Source organism: Salmo salar, chromosome ssa13, assembly GCF_905237065.1.
Source record: "Salmo salar chromosome ssa13, Ssal_v3.1, whole genome shotgun sequence".
Lineage (NCBI taxonomy): Eukaryota > Metazoa > Chordata > Actinopteri > Salmoniformes > Salmonidae > Salmo > Salmo salar.
In genome coordinates, this window is record NC_059454.1 from 79,964,437 (window position 1) to 79,980,329 (window position 15,893).

The following is a 15,893-nucleotide window of genomic DNA, read 5'->3' on the forward strand; positions in this document are numbered from 1 at the left end:
CTGAGTGGGCCAGTGAGACCAGGCTGCTCCCCATCCTCAGTGGTCCAATGCCCTGATGCCTCAGGCACCCACCCACCCAGCCTATACTCTTCCATCACTCTGTTAATGCCTCAGCCATTAGGATACATTCCCTTCTATTTTTAGCCCATTTAACAACCAATTGACAAATTTGTCTTTTTCAAGTAAAGCTGTTAATAATAAACATCTGCCTTAGTTGAACGCCTTTCAAAGTCATAACTATGATCGTTAACTCAAAGGAGTGGCTTAGTTGGCTCGGTTCATCTGTACATTATATTTTACACTGCTTTTTCATGGATGGGTAACCGTTGGCCTGACTTGTGTTGTCTTAATGCCAATAGCGGCCGGGTCTCACTCTACATTTACATTTGAGTCATTTAGCAGACGCTCTTGTCCAGAGCGACTTACAGTTAGTGCATTCATCTTAACAACCACATATCACAGTCGTAGGAAGTACATTTTTCCTCGATAAAGAAGTTAGCAGTAAAGTCAGTGCTCTCTCCCCCTCTCTCTCTCTCTCACATTAAGACTCATGGGAGTAGTCAGCTGTATATGGCCTGTGACTCCCTGCCACAAGATTGGGAACACAAATTCTAAATACCGTTCCATGTGTCCGTTTCACTTCAGGTCAGCATCTGGGAGGAAGTTTAGATTCCCTGTGATAAATAAAGAGGCACTTCTGCAGAGGGAGATCACCTAGCTAGCCCCATAGAGAAACCTGCTTAGATCCTGTCCTCTGGGTCCAGCTCTCTGTTTCTAATTAAAAGAATAGGAGGAAGGGAGGGGGGAGGGAGGGAGAGGGGGGATGGAGATCGAGGGAGGGGGGAGAAAGAGGGAGAAAGAGGGATGGAGGGAGGGGGGAGAAAGAGGGAGGGAGAGCAGGGCAGGTAGGGGGAGGGAGGGAGGGAGAGGGGGGAGGGTGATCGAGGGAGGGAGGGGGGAGAAAGAGGGAGGGAGAGCAGGGCAGGTAGGGGGAGAGGTAGGGAGAGGGAGGGAGGAGAGGGGGGAGGGTGATCGAGGGAGGGAGGGGGGAGAAAGAGGGAGGGAGAGCAGGGCATGTAGGGGAGGAGAGGGGGAGGGTGATCGAGGGAGGGAGGGGGAGAAAGAGGGAGGGAGAGCAGGGCAGGTAGGGAGAGGGAGGGAGAGAATCAAATCTTATTTTATTTGTCACATGCTTCGTAAACAACAGGTGTAGACTAACAGTGAAATGCTTACTTACGGGCCCTTCCCAACAATGTAGAGAGAGAGAAAACAGAGAAATAATAGAAAAGTAATAATAAATACCCAATGAGTAAGAACTTGGCTACATACACAGGGCACCAGTACTGGGAGGGAGACATTTTTACAGCAGTGCGTTCGCTCCAAGATGGTTCGTTACCCGAGATGTAAGTGGAGTAGTGCGGCAGTCATTAAAATAGCATTCACTGACATATGCTCAATGTAATCATTTCTCAGATATTGGAAATTACAGCTCGCTGTGATTTATATATTAACCGGTGCCATTAGCCGTGACAGTTGCGAGGCAGCAGGTGTTTTTTAAAAAGCAGGCCTCACATCATTTATGGTCCTGGTGTGTTTGAAATCTCACATTAAAGACGTTCTAGGGAACTTCTGGGGGAATTTTTTTCCCCATTAAAAAAATAAATAAATAAAATTATATATTTTTTTCGAGACGGCTGCGCATAGCTAAGTGTAAGTAATGGTTACGAGTGGCTAACTCCAAACTCCACTATGTGAACCAGAACTGTTGATTTGCACATTTGGTGTATTTAGATAACATACATTTAAATCTATTTATTAGACGTAAGAATGTTGAGTCAAGATGACTCCTCATTGGCCTGAAGGGAGGGCCAAGTGTTAAGGGGAAAGTAGTCCAAAAGTTACTGAAAGTAATCAGATTATGCTAGTGAGTTTAGGTAGTACAAAAGTTACGTTACTGATTACAATTCTGGACAGGTAAGGTAATTTAGTAAGTAACCTACCCAACTGTGATTTTAAAAAATATATATATTTTTTAGGGGGTAGATCAGTTTTAATATTGCAGAAAGATTGTGGCTTCCATCAATGTAATTGTCTGCATAATTTCCAATCCCCAATATATTTATTTAGTAATTTTATACATTACCCGTCAAAAGTTTGGACACACCTACTCATTCAAGGTTTTTTCTACGTTGTAAAATAATAGTGAAGACATCAAAACTATGAAATAACAGATATGCAATCATTTAGTAACCAAAAAAGTAAGGATGCACCGATATGATATTGTTGTCCGATACCGATAACCGATATTTAACATTTTTGCGGCCTTTTAAGCAGTCTAGTAAAGTTAAATAATTAACACAGTTAAATAAAGGTTACACCCACACACAAACCACAACACACTGACCAAAAAGTTATTTTGTTGACATATACATACAGTTGAAGTCAGAAGTTTACATACACCTTAGCCAAATACATTTAAACTCAGTTTTTCACAATTCCTGACATTTAATCCTAGTAAAAATTCCCTTTCTTAGGTCAGTTAGGATCACCACTTTATTTTAAGAATGTGAAATGTCAGAATAATAGTAGAGAGAATGATTTATTTCAGCTTTCATTTCTTTCATCACATTCCCAGTGGGTCAAAAGTTTACATACACTCAATTAGTATTTGGTAGCATTGCCTTTAAATTGTTTATCTTGGTTCAAACGTTTCAGGTAGCCTTCCACAAGCTTCCACGATAAGTTGGGTGAATTTTGGCCCATTCCTCCTGACAGAGTTGGTGTAACTGAGTCAGGTTTGTAGGCCTCCTTGCTTGCACACGCCTTTTCAGTTCTGCCCACACATTCTCTATAGGATTGAGGTCAGGGCTTTGTAATGGCCACTCCAATACCTGGACTTCGTTGGTCATTGTCCATTTGGAAGACCCATTTGTGACCAAGCTTTAACTTCCTCACTGATGTCTTGAGATGTTGCTTCAATATATCCAAATAATTTCCCTTCCTCATGATGCCATCTATTTTGTGAAATGCACCTGACCCTTCTGCAGCAAAGCACCCCCACAACATAATGCTGCCACTCCCGTGCTTCACGGTTGGGATGGTGTTCTTCAGCTTGCAAGTCTCCCCCTTTTTCCTCCAAACATAACGATGGTTATTATGGCCAAACAGTTCTATTTTTGTTTCATCAGACCAGAGGACATTTCTCCAAAAAGTACGATCTTTGTCCCCATGTGCAGTTGCAAACCGTAGTCTGGCTTTTTTATGGCGGTTTTGGAGCAGTGGCTTCTTCCTTGCTGAGCGGCCTTTCAGGTTATGTGGATATAGGACTCGTTTTACTGTGGATATAGATAATTTTGTACCTGTTTCCTCCAGCATCTTCACAAGGTCATTTGCTGTTGTTCTGGGATTGATTTGCACTTTTCGCACCAAAGTACGTTCATCTCAAGGAGACAGAATTTGTCTCCTTCCTCAGTGGTATGACGGCTGCGTGGTCCCATGGTGTTTATACTTGCGTACTATTGTTTGTACAGATGAACATGGTACCTTCAGGCATTTGGAAATTGCTCCCAAGGATGAACCAGACTTGTGGAGGTCTACAATTTTTTTTCTGATGTCTTGGCTGATTTCTTTTGATTTTCCCATGATGTCAAGCAAAGAGGCACTGAGTTTTAAGGTAGGCCTTGAAATACATCCACAGGTACACCTCCAATTGACTTAAATGATGTCAATTAGCCCACCAGAAGCTTCTAAAGCCATGACATAATTTTCAGGAATTTTCCAAGCTGTTTAAAAGCACAGTCAACTTAGTGTATGTGAACTTCTGACCCACTGTAATTGTGATACTGTGAATTATAAGTGAAATAATCTGTCTGTAAACAATTGTTGGAAAAATGACTTGTGTCATGCACAATGTAGATGTCCTAACCGACTTGCCAAAACTATAGTTTGTTAACAAGTAATTTGTGGAGTGGTTGAAAAACGAGTTTTAATGACTCCAACCTAAGTGTATGTAAACTTCCGACCTCAACTGTATGTCCCCATTACCTGTAAAATATAATCAAAACCTATTTCTTTCACTTACTTGCTGTGCTGTTTCGTTGTTCATTTGTTCAGTCTCAACCAGGATTTCATCATACATGTCAAGCAGTGAAGATTCAGCTCTTTCTGTCCGTGACCTCTCTTACTTGGTGCGCACTGTTACTGTGTCCGTTTCCCTCTTGTCCAGCTGCGTATGTAGCATTTCACATAAACGCTGTTTCTTGTCTGCATCGATGTAGCGGTCCTTGTACCTAGCATCGAGCATGGTGGCGACACAGTAAAGAGGCTCAGAAAGAATTCCACCTAATCTCTTGTTCGCCGCCTCGAGTACTTCAAAGTGTTATTTTCAAATGGTACCAAGAATATGCATATCCTTAATTCAGGTCCTGAGCTACAGGCAGTTCGTTTTGGGTATGTCTTTTTAGGTGAAAATTGGAAAAAAGGGGGCAGATCCTTTAAGACGAGGTTAGTCAATCCGGAAAATTAAGAATTTTGCAGGTTTCTTCAAGTGCAGTTGCAAAAACCATCAAACGCTATGATGAAACTAGCTCTCACGAGGACCACCACAGGAAAGGAGTTACCTCTGCAGCAGACGATGAGTTCATTAGAGTTACAAGCCTCAGAAATTGCAGCCCAAATAAATGCTTCAGAGTTCAAGTTACAGACGCATCTCAACATCAACTGTTCAGAGGAGAGTGCGTCAATCAGGCCTTCATGGTTGAATTGCTGCAAAGAAGCCACTGCTAAAGAAGACCAATAAGAAGAAGAGACTTGCTTGTGCCAAGAAACACGAACAATGGACATTAGACCAATGAAATCTGTCCTTTGAGATTTTTGGTTCCATCCCCTGTGTCTTTGTGAGACACAGATTAGGTGAACGGATGATCTCTGCATGTGTGGTTCCCACCGTGAAGCATGGAGGAGGAGGTGTGGTGGTGCTTTGCTGGTGACACTGTCAGATTTTATTTAGAATTCAAGGCACACTTAACCAGCATGGCTACCACAGTATTCTTCAGCGATACGCCATCCCATCTGGTTTGCGCTTAGTGGGACTCTCATTTGTTTTTCAACAGGACGATGACCCAACACACCTCCAGGCTTTGTAAGGGCTATTTGACCAAGAGGGAGAGTGATGGAGTGCTGCATTAGATGACCTGGCCTCCACAATCACCCGACCTCAACCCAATTGAGATGGTTAGGGATGAGTTGGACCGCAGAGTGAAGGAAGAGCAGCCAACAAGTGCTCAGCATATGTGGGAACTCCTTCAAGACTGTTGGAAAAGCATTCCAGGTGAAGCTGGTTGAGAGACTGCCAAGCGTGTGCAAAGCTGTCATCAAGGTAAAGGGTGGCTACTTTTAAGAATATCAAATAAAATATATATTTTTATTTGTTGAACAATTTACTACATGATTCCATATATGTTATTGGCTTCCTCTGCACTTCCCTTGCACTTCAGAGTATTTATTTATTTTCTCCTTTTTACGAGGGTCCCTTCCTGCTATCGTATTTTAGGGTTGTCTGTGAGGTATAGGCCTGGTGGGCTGATGAAACCGAGGGCTGTGTAAATACTCTAACCCTTTAAAGTGAAGGGGCTTTCTGTTAGAAGCTGCTTTTAAGACGTACCGAGTGTTCCCCACTCCGCTCCTTAATAATTACATATCTCTACCCGGCCGTCCGCACGACTCGCAGACAGCTCAGCTTAGACACTACAGGTCCTCCACACAGATTGGCGTGTGAGATAGGGAGGGAATGAGAGTTTTTGATCACATTAAGGAGATGTCAGTGTGGATGACAGTGTTGATCATGGTGCCTGTCAGTGTCGTATTTAGTTTGCCATGTGAGTGTAAAGAGCTGCCAGAGATGGGGTGTGGGAGAGGGTTGGGACATGGTAGTAATAGAAGTAAATCTATTTTAATGAAGGTGAGGAACGGAAGGCTGTGGTGTGTGTGCATACATTTGTGTGTGCATGTATATCTTTGTGTGTTTGTCTGACGAGAAAGGGATTAGAATTGAAACCAGAAAGGAGAGCAACATGTATGTATGTATGTATGTATGTATGTATGTATGTATGTATGTATGTATGTATGTATGTATGTATGTATGTATGTATGTATGTATGTATGTATGTATGTATGTATGTATGTATGTATGTATGTATGTATGTATGTATGTATGTATGTATGTATGTATGTATGTATGTATGTATGTATGTATGTATGTATGTATGTATGTATGTATGTATCTGTGCTCTGTGGATGGATGGAGGGCTCCTGTGGGCCTGAGAGCTGTTCCAAGGACGATTGTAATCCAGTTCATCCCACTTGTGCAACAGATCATTTCAGCACAGACGCCAAGAGAAGACCCATTGGTAAAAATGACTGCTTTCCACTCTAACTCCCCCTCATTTCTCTCTCCTTCCTTCCCTCTCTCTGTCAGTCCCTCTCACCTGTCTCTCTCTTCTTTTCTGTCTCTTCTACAACTGCTCTCTCTTCTTGTCTCTCTCTCTCACATGTTAAACCCTCCCTCTATTCTCTCTTCTCTCACTCCCATCCTCCCTCTCGCTCTATCCCTCTCCTGTCAGCTCTCTACCCCTCCTGTCCCCTCTCTCCTCCTCCCCCCCATCTCTTTGGGACCCCTGACTTCCTCTTCCCCTCCCTCCTGCTGGTGTGTAATAATATATTTAACTTTACTGGACGTTCCCGGGAGGAATTCCTGGTGTTTGGTGAACCGGAGTCCCTTCAGTGTGATTTCAGACGCACTGGACAGCACTCATTAATCACCTCACTGTGACGGCAAACCATGCGCGTGAGGGCGTGTGCACGTCTATGTATCTTCACGTGTTCCTTTGCTTTTCTATATGTGTGCTTATGTGCGCGTGTCAGCCTCTCTCTGATTTCCCCTTCACCAGCAAACGAATCGTATGTTGTCGGGAGAAAGTGATTGTTGCAATGCCTGCTATGAGACTTTGTGTGTTTGATGTGTTATTTCTCCCTCTGTTAGTTATTTCCTGGTCATGAGATATGACCTCTGGCATGCTGCTTCCTCTGGGGTTTGACTAGGCAGGGTATGTAGGAGTGAAACAAGTGTCTCAGGCTGTGTGGCCTATAGTGTTTCCCTCTCTGTCTGTGAAACCAACAGTGTTATTTGTCTACTTTATTTGGTAAAGAGTTTCTATGTAATGCACCTCACAAGAAACTGAATGAATTGTGTGTATGGATTGGGCCGAGGAGGAGAACTGCCCTACAGTCTGTACTAAGGCGTTAAAGCGCTATACCTCATGTCAACCAGATGCATCAAACTCTTTGCGTTCCGGCGGGAACGTTGTTAATGGTGCTGTCCGCAACGCTACGTTGGGGATGCCGCACTAGGCTGCTGTGTGTTCTGGGTACAGCATGCGTTCAATATTTTCAACTCGTGCGTTGCTTTACTGTGCCGTGGTACAAACAAAAGAACACGTGCAGACTGCAGCTTGCTAGCTTTTAGCTAGTTGAACAGCGAAGCACATGTGCATCAAGTACGGAAAATGCGGACTAGAGACATCCGGCAAAACAAACACATATGCATCTGGTGGACATCAGGCATTATAGATAACAGAGCTGCAGTAGCTAGGCTGTATCAGTTGAGGCTACGGTCATTGCCTCATGCACCTTGCCCTGTAACAGTGATGTACAGTACCAGTGGTGTGACAAGAGGGCCATCCCGACTCTTGCTCTGGGCCCCTGGCACCTGAGGGTCAGTTAGCGGGAAGAGGGCATGTCTCTTCTAACACAGGATTACCAGTAGAACCTGTCCTGGCTTCAGGGGCTCAGTCATGTCCACTGACAGGAAGGGGATAGGGAGGAGGGGAGGGAAGGGGGAGGAGGGCCGGATGTTCACTCGCACCTCCTGGCCTTACTGACCGCTGAGCCTGACAGTGGAGGAGTAGTCAGTAGTTGTACGTTCTTAACTCAAGCAGGGCTCTGTACGTGTGCGTGTGTGCGTGTGTGTGTGCAGAGTAAGACCGTGCCCTGGGCGCATCTCTTCAGTACGTCCTCTCAGTTGGGGAGCAGACATGAGCACATACTAACAGGGACTATCATAGGATAAGGCTGACTTGAGCCATAATGGGAGAGGAGAGCGTTGTTGTCACTAGGGGGGGTCAGCAGGCTCAGTCTGGGGCAGTCTCTCCATCTCCACATTAACACTTCCATCCAGGGGTTTTCAGCACTGTGTGTGTGTCTGCCTGCCCTGCCCTACTAGTTAGACATCTGACTGACACCTGAATGCTGGATGGGGCTTTTCCACCGAGCCTCTCCATCTGTCTGTCTGTCTTTGTTCCCTGAAGTGTAAAAGCAGGTCTACAGGCTGTTTGATAGGCCTACAGTATGCAGCCTGGACGGTTTGGAGCTGGGCTGATATTTCAGTTCAGTGTTTCCCCTCTCAGCTTCTGCTAAGATGTTTTATCCACCAAACCCCAACAGCTACAGACTATACTATAGTAATTCCTGGACTGTGACAACAGGGAAGCAATTGATTTCACAGCACTCAGTCTTGTTGGTGAATCTCTCAACGTTAAACCAACAAGGAATGAAAAAGTAATTTCAAGCACCACAGGGTTTATTCTAGCCATTTTCAATCGGCGATGTAGATATGTTATACAACTGAGGTATGTGTGAAATTGCACTCCTATTTTGTTATTACCCTCGTATACAAGTCTGGTTATTACTTTATTTACTGTAGTTAGGGTTACAAAGCTACCGGTAATTTACCAAAGTTACCGGAATACAGGTAATCTATGGCAATCTATAGTAACTTTGGTAAATTATACTTGAATAACTTAAAAAATAAATGTATTCATATATAGTATACATTTTTTATATATGTGCCCATATTGTCCATGACATTCTATTGGATAGACCATATGGTTCAAGAGAAAATTGCATAATTGATGAAAAAAGCATCTTATCAACAATGGCATTATTTTCAATTAACTCTGCAACTCTTCCAACGATTAACTTTTTTCAAAACCACCACCAGTATGGTGCCAAAACATTTACAACAAAGACATATTGACATAGTAAAAAAGAAAAGGAAAACATTTTATTGTTCGGTAGGTGCAGAAATGTTATTTTACAGGGTCAACCATTGAATATTTTTTATATTTTACATATAAATGATGAGGCCACAGAGACGGCCAGAGATACAAACAGAAACCTGTGATAATCGGCAGTATCCAAAAAGGCCTGTCTTGTGATCAATTAAATTAAATCCTTGAAAGTTACTTTAATTCTGGTAGTTTACTGTTAAACTTTCGAAGTTTCTAGTAATATACCCTCCTTTTGCAACCCTAACTGTGGTATTGTTATTACTGTAGTAGAGTCCCATGTCTCTCTGAAGAGCCCAGGAATTGTTTTGATGTTAGAGAGGAGGGAGGGCCTCTGCGCTCTCAACTCCTCAATTTATCAGGATTAGGTTTCTCTCTGCTGTTACCCACAGACTAACCCATGTGTACCACCTACTCCAGTACTGTACACTCATTATCACTGCTCTTCCTCTTCTTCTCACACAGATTCCCACTTTACCCTCGAGGAGAGCGTTTTCAGTTTGAGTACGGAGTCTACCTGATCAACAAGAACATTGCCCAGGTAAGACCGTGGACCACTGTCTGACACATACACACATATAATATATTGAATATATGCCATTTAGCAGACTTTTTATCCAAAGCGACTTAGTCATGCGTGTATACATTTTACATATGGGTGGTCGCGGGAATCGAACCCACTACCCTGGTGTTACAAGTGCCATGCTCTACCAACTGAGCTACAAAGCACCAGCATGTGTCAGGCCGACTCAGATGGTTTGAAGGTGTTAGGTCACTGAACGGTTCCTGTGTGGGGAACAGACATAGTGTTTGCAGTGGTCTGTTGGTTTTTACATATGTTTTGGATTGATCAAGTCATGTCCATTTGGACTGGAGCCTTGTTACTGTGTTCCTCTGATCCTGTTGTTTTGAAAGACCTGCAATCTCACAATACATATGGAGAAACTAGGATGCATGCAAACAGACTGGACTAGAGTGAGGCCCCAGTGTACATACTGACCCTCTGTATGTAATGGCTCAGGACACTGTGAGGGAGAAGGACACACACACACACACACACACACACACACACACACACACACACAGGGGTCAAACTCGATTAAAATGGGTCTAATATGTTGACCTGTGTGAGTCCCCCCTCTCTGCCCCCCTCCCTCCCTTAATCATTGAGCACCAAATATAACAGTTTGCATTCCATGGTGAGAATATGGAATGGGATCTCTCCAGTGTATTGAGCAGGGCAATTAACTGCAACAGGTGGCTGGGTTCAAATGACTGCACTTTGGGAGGTTTGGACTTTGACGCACTGCCGCTGCCGCAACCTGTTAGCTAGCTACTATCCAAACTGCTGCCATCCTCCATCCGCCTTGGTCCAACAACGAGAGAGAGAGATAGGGGGGAAACACTACACACTGCAAATTAAAATAAGCTTGGACTGAAAACCCAAGGAGGTCAAGGGTGCATGTTATGACTTGCATGAAAGAGCAGGACCATTATTTGTTCTGTACAGTATGTATGGAGACCCAGAAAATAATGTTACATGTTTCAAAATGATCGTATTCTGTTCTTTATGCAACCAAACTGAAATTGAGAAAGCTTTTTCTCCCAGTTTGTTTCATGTATTGTTCTGATTTTAATGATCTATGAGGGGTTCAGATAAGTAACATTTCCAGGGGGTTCTTAGAATTATAGACCATTGACCTTTTTACTGTGGTGTGAGTTGCTCTAACGTCAGATCTGATTTTCTTTCCCTCACTTCTGCCTGTCTGCTCTGCCAGGTTTAGAGGTGAAATACTATCCTGGAAGAAGTGTTGAGGATGGTGTCATTTGATTGACTTTACTGTACTGTAGTAACTGTCAGGTAGAAAGGGATATGAGTGTCTGTGTGTATGTCTGTGTGGGGCGAGAGCCAGATAATTCTCATCTCAGACATGTTCTTTTTATGACGTGGATCAACCTCTTAAATCCTCCATGCAGTCTTTACATTTTTTTGTTTTGTTTTATTATCACCGTATGTCTAATAAATCATTGTGTGTGTTTATTTCATGAAAATAACTTATTTCCCTGGGCGGCTGGTAGAGCATTGCTCCAGTAACCAAAAAGTTGTCGGCTCAAGTATTCGAACCAGCAAGGTGAAACATTTGTCTCTGGACCCTGGCTGTGACCCCACTCCCTGCAGGTATCTCAGGAGCAGTTAGGATATGCAAGAAACACATTTCCATTACACATTTGTGTCTAACATGACTAATATAAGCACCCCCAAAGTTATTGTGAGCCTCCTTTTGCCATTGAAATTCTCAGTCTAATGACGTGGGTGTGTAGATACAAATTTAGATATATTTACATACACTACATGACCAAAATATCTGGACACCTGCTCATCGATCATGGGCATTAATATGGAGTTGGTCCCCCCCCCTTTGCTGCTATAACAGCATCCACTCTTCTGGGAAGGCTTTCCAGTAGATGTTGGAACATTGCTGCAGGGACTTGCTTCCATTCAGCCACAAGCAATAGTGAGGTCGGGCACTGATGTTGGGCAATTAGGCCAGGCTCTCCGTCGGCGTTCCAATTCATCCCAAAGGTGTTCGATTGGGTTGAGGTCAGGGCTCTGTGCAGGCCAGTCAAGTTTTTCCACACCGATCTCAGCAAACCATTTCTGTATGGACCTCGCTTTGCACACGGGGGCATTGTCATGCTGAAACAGGAAAGGGCCTTTCCCAAATTGTTGCCACAAAGTTGGAAGCACAGAATCGTCTAGAATGTCATTGTATGCTGGTGCATTAAGATTTTCTTTCACTGGAACTTACGGGCCTGGCCCGAACCATGAAAAACAGCCCCAGACCATTATTCCTCCTCCACCAAACTTTACAGTTGGCACTATGCATTGGGGCATGTAGCATTCTCCTGGCATCCGCCAAACCCAGATTTGTCTGTCGGATTGTCAGATGGTGAATCGTGATTCATCACTCCAGAGAAGGCGTTTCCACTGGTCCAGAGTCCAATGGTGGCGAGATTTACACCACTCCAGCCGACGCATGGCATTGCTCATGGTGATCTTAGGCTTTTGTGCGGCTGCTTGGTCATGGAAACCCATTTCATGAAGCTCTCGACGAACAGTTATTGTGCTGACGTTGCTTCCAGAGGCAGTTTGGAACTCGGTAGTGAGTGTTGCAAATGAAGACAGGCAATTTTTATGTGCTTCAGCACTCAGTGGTCCCGTTCTGTGAGCTTGTGTGGCCTACCACTTCGCGGCTGAGCCGTTGTTGCTCCTAGACGTTTCCACTTCACAATAACAGCACTTACAGTTGCCTGGGGCAGCTCTAGCAGGGCAGAAATTTTACGAACTGACTTGTTGGAAAGGTGGCATCCTATGACGGTGCCACGTTGAAAGTAACTGAGCACTTCAGTAAGACCATTCTAATGTCAGTGTTTGTCTATGGAGATTGCATGGCTGTGTGCTCGATTTTATACACCTGTCAGCAATGTGTGTGGCTGAAATAGCCAAATCCACTAATTTGAAGGGGGGGTCAAAATACTTTTGTGTATATTTCAATTTTGGCAGATAAGATTGTCTAGACTCTAGAGCTTACCCTGCTTCAAAGTAGTTGGATACATATGCAAATAAAACATGATTGGTCATAATAATGCTGTGGGCCAAAAACTCCATCCCACCTGATCAGGCAGAAATTCAAGGTGTTCCTTTCACTCCAAAAAGCTTTGACACTAAAATAACATTATCATAATTTTCGCCATATCAGTGTTTTTTCATCCTCATAGTGTGGAAATACCATTAAAACAACAGGAAATCATGTTTTTGACTGAACTGCCCCTTTAAAAACCTGGCAAGTGCACAGCATATAGGCTCAAACAGCAATATATATTGAGTCTCAGACTTTACCAAACGTTACATTTGTGGGACCCCACCCCACCTCCTGGAATAGCGTATGGCATGTGACAGTGTGTCGGTAAAAAGTCAAATCCTCAGGTTGACTTGCGGTGAATCCTCAAGGTGAGCTCATGAGTTGTTGTCAGTCTAGCATCTTTATACATTCCATATGTGACTGGGGGGATATATCCATGTTGAGAATGAGTTATTGGGCCGACTCAAAATCAACCTATGTGCACCGCATGGATCAGCTCCCTCCAGCTGACAATGGTTGTGAAACGTTGTTGCAGAGCAGCGCAAGTGGTAAACATTTCATAGTAGATGTAGCGGAACCCACCACAAAGACAGCTCCCCCACCATCTATGGGGAATTGCTGTACCTCGCATGAAACTGTGCATTCCTGTGTCTGATCACTCGGTTCCGCCGCCATCACATGTGTTCTAGTAGTTTGGGGGAATGCATGAAGCGACCGACGCAACACTGTCACGCTTCATTTCCTCCTTTTTACAGTCGATACGGGTTTTCCACAACTCTGGCTGTTTCAGACCACTTTATCTGGGAGACCTGGATTGTGTCCCAGTGATGTTTGAGTAGAGACTACGGTATGGTTCTTGTTAATACTCTGAAGGCTTTATTAGGAAATGGCTGCTTCTATGACCCCCCCCCAACCGTATTAGAAACACTGAGCCTGGCTTTTCCACTCACTAGTATAATTGACCAATAGAGCCAGCGCTTTGCTTCACGGCCAGGTTGTTATTATTGTGTTTGTGTTTAGTTCTTTCTTTAGTGGTTTTTATGCGATCCTTAGGTTGAGCCCGGCCGGAGCTGGGCTGCCATGGTGTGTAGCGTCTTGCTGCTGACACAAAGCAGTGCTCTGGTTACACAGTGAAGTACACACTCATACTGGACCAGTGGTGGATGGAAGACATTATACAGGTAACTGTATAATAGGAAACACCAACATTGTCTTCAAAACTTGGACAGAACCCCATTTCCGCTCCTTTTTCCTTCCTTGTGCGCTCTGCAAATATCATGTTTCCACACAAACAACACCCAAATGGATGGTAGGATTGGAGTGGAGACATTTCCAAGTTCCTTAACATGCATCTTTGCACTCTGCTCCCCAGTTGCACCTCCGTAACACGATTTAAGCATTGCCACCCTCTGCTGGGTCGAATCAACCGGATGCATCCGGTTTTCGGAGGAAAAGGAAAGAGCCTGTGACGCGACTTCCGCTTTTGGAAGTTAACAAGGCAACTCCTCCACATTTACAGTGCAGAAGAGAACATTCCACGATAGTATTTTTTTTCTCATCAGGACCAGAAAGAAAGAAATGCTGCTCAGGTGTTTCTTTTACTCCTATGTTAGGTTAAAGCTTTGCTAATGCCTTGCACTTCTCACGGAGAGGCCTGTCCTATTCTAGCCCCTTGGAATGAGTGCACTATGTCATGACGTGCGGTCTGGCTGCTCCTTCTCTCCAGTGCAGGAGGCCACAGGTGAGGGTTTGTAACAGGGGCTGAAAGTCTCTGCAGGGGGCAGAAGAACTGAAGCCGCCAATCCTGCGTTTTAGCCAAGTTAGTGAGACTGGCTCTCAGGGAAAGTGAACGTATGCTCTGGAGCTGAAGCTTTGCCATGCGCTCTCTAGATCTCCGTTATCCGTATGCTCGTTGTGAAACAGGCATGTGAGCCTGATTAGATTGCAATAGACGCTAGATGTAGTTTTGAAGGGAGGTGGGTGAGGCGTTGGGGGGCCCAACAATTAGCAGTAGTGGAAAACTTACCCAATTGTTATACTTGAGTAGCAGAAAATATACCTTGATAGAAAATTACTCAAGTGAAAGTCACCCAATAAAATACTACTTGAGTAAAAGTGTATCAAAAGTAAATGTAATTGATCAAATCTACTTAAGTTTAAAAAGTAAAAGTATAAATCATTTAAAATTCCTAATATATTACGCAAACCAGACAGCACAATATTTTTACATTTTTTATTTATGATAGCCAGGGGCACACTAATTTACAAACGAAGAATTTGTCTTTTAGTTATTCCGCCAGATCAGAGGCTGTAGGGATGACCAGGGATGTTCTTTTGATAAGTGTGTGAATTGGACCATTTTCCTGTCCTGCTAAGCATTCAAAATGTAACGAGCACTTTTGGGTGTCAGGGAAAATGTAAAAAGTACATTTTTTTCTTTAGGAATGTACTGGAATAAAAGTTGTCAAAAATATAAATACAGATATACAGATACCCCAAAAAACTACTTTAGTACTTTAAAGTATTTTTACTTCAGTATTTTACACCATTGACAATTAGCTCTGAATCGCTAAGCCGGGGGTATTGTACAGTGAGGGAAAAAAGTATTTGATCCCCTGCTGATTTTGTACGTTTGCCCACTGACAAAGAAATGATCAGTCTATCATTTTAATGGTAGGTTTATTTGAACAGTGATAGACAGAATAACAACAAAAGAATCCAGAACAACGCATGTCAAAAAAATTATAAATTGATTTTCATTTTAATGAGGGAAATAAGTATTTGACCCCTCTGCAAAACATGACTTAGTACTTGGTGGCAAAACCCTTGTTGGCAATCACAGAGGTCCGACGTTTCTTGTAGTTGGCCACCAGGTTTGCACACATCTCAGGAGGGATTTTGTCCCACTCCTCTTTGCAGATATTCTCCAAGTCATTAAGGTTTCGAGGCTGACGTTTGGCAACTCGAACCTTCAGCTCCCTCCACAGATTTTATATGGGATTAAGGTCTGGAGACTGGCTAGGCCACTCCAGGACCTTAATTTGCTTCTTCTTGAGCCACTCCTTTGTTGCCTTGGCCGTGTGTTTTGGGTCATTGTCATGCTGGAATACCCATTTTCAATGCCCTG

General features: G+C 43.6%; 1 protein-coding gene across 4 annotated transcripts in view; it reads left to right on the forward strand.

Annotated features, from left to right (window-relative positions):
• Nucleotides 1-15,893, forward strand: part of LOC106567946 (UV radiation resistance-associated protein) — a 172,881-nt gene that overhangs the window by 78,579 nt on the left and 78,409 nt on the right. For all 4 annotated transcript variants that reach the window (XM_014137860.2, XM_045692235.1, XM_014137861.2 and 1 more), the window contains one exon: nucleotides 9,588-9,663. In XM_014137860.2, the coding sequence (XP_013993335.2) occupies nucleotides 9,588-9,663 (76 nt within the window). The remainder of the gene's footprint in view (nucleotides 1-9,587; nucleotides 9,664-15,893) is intronic.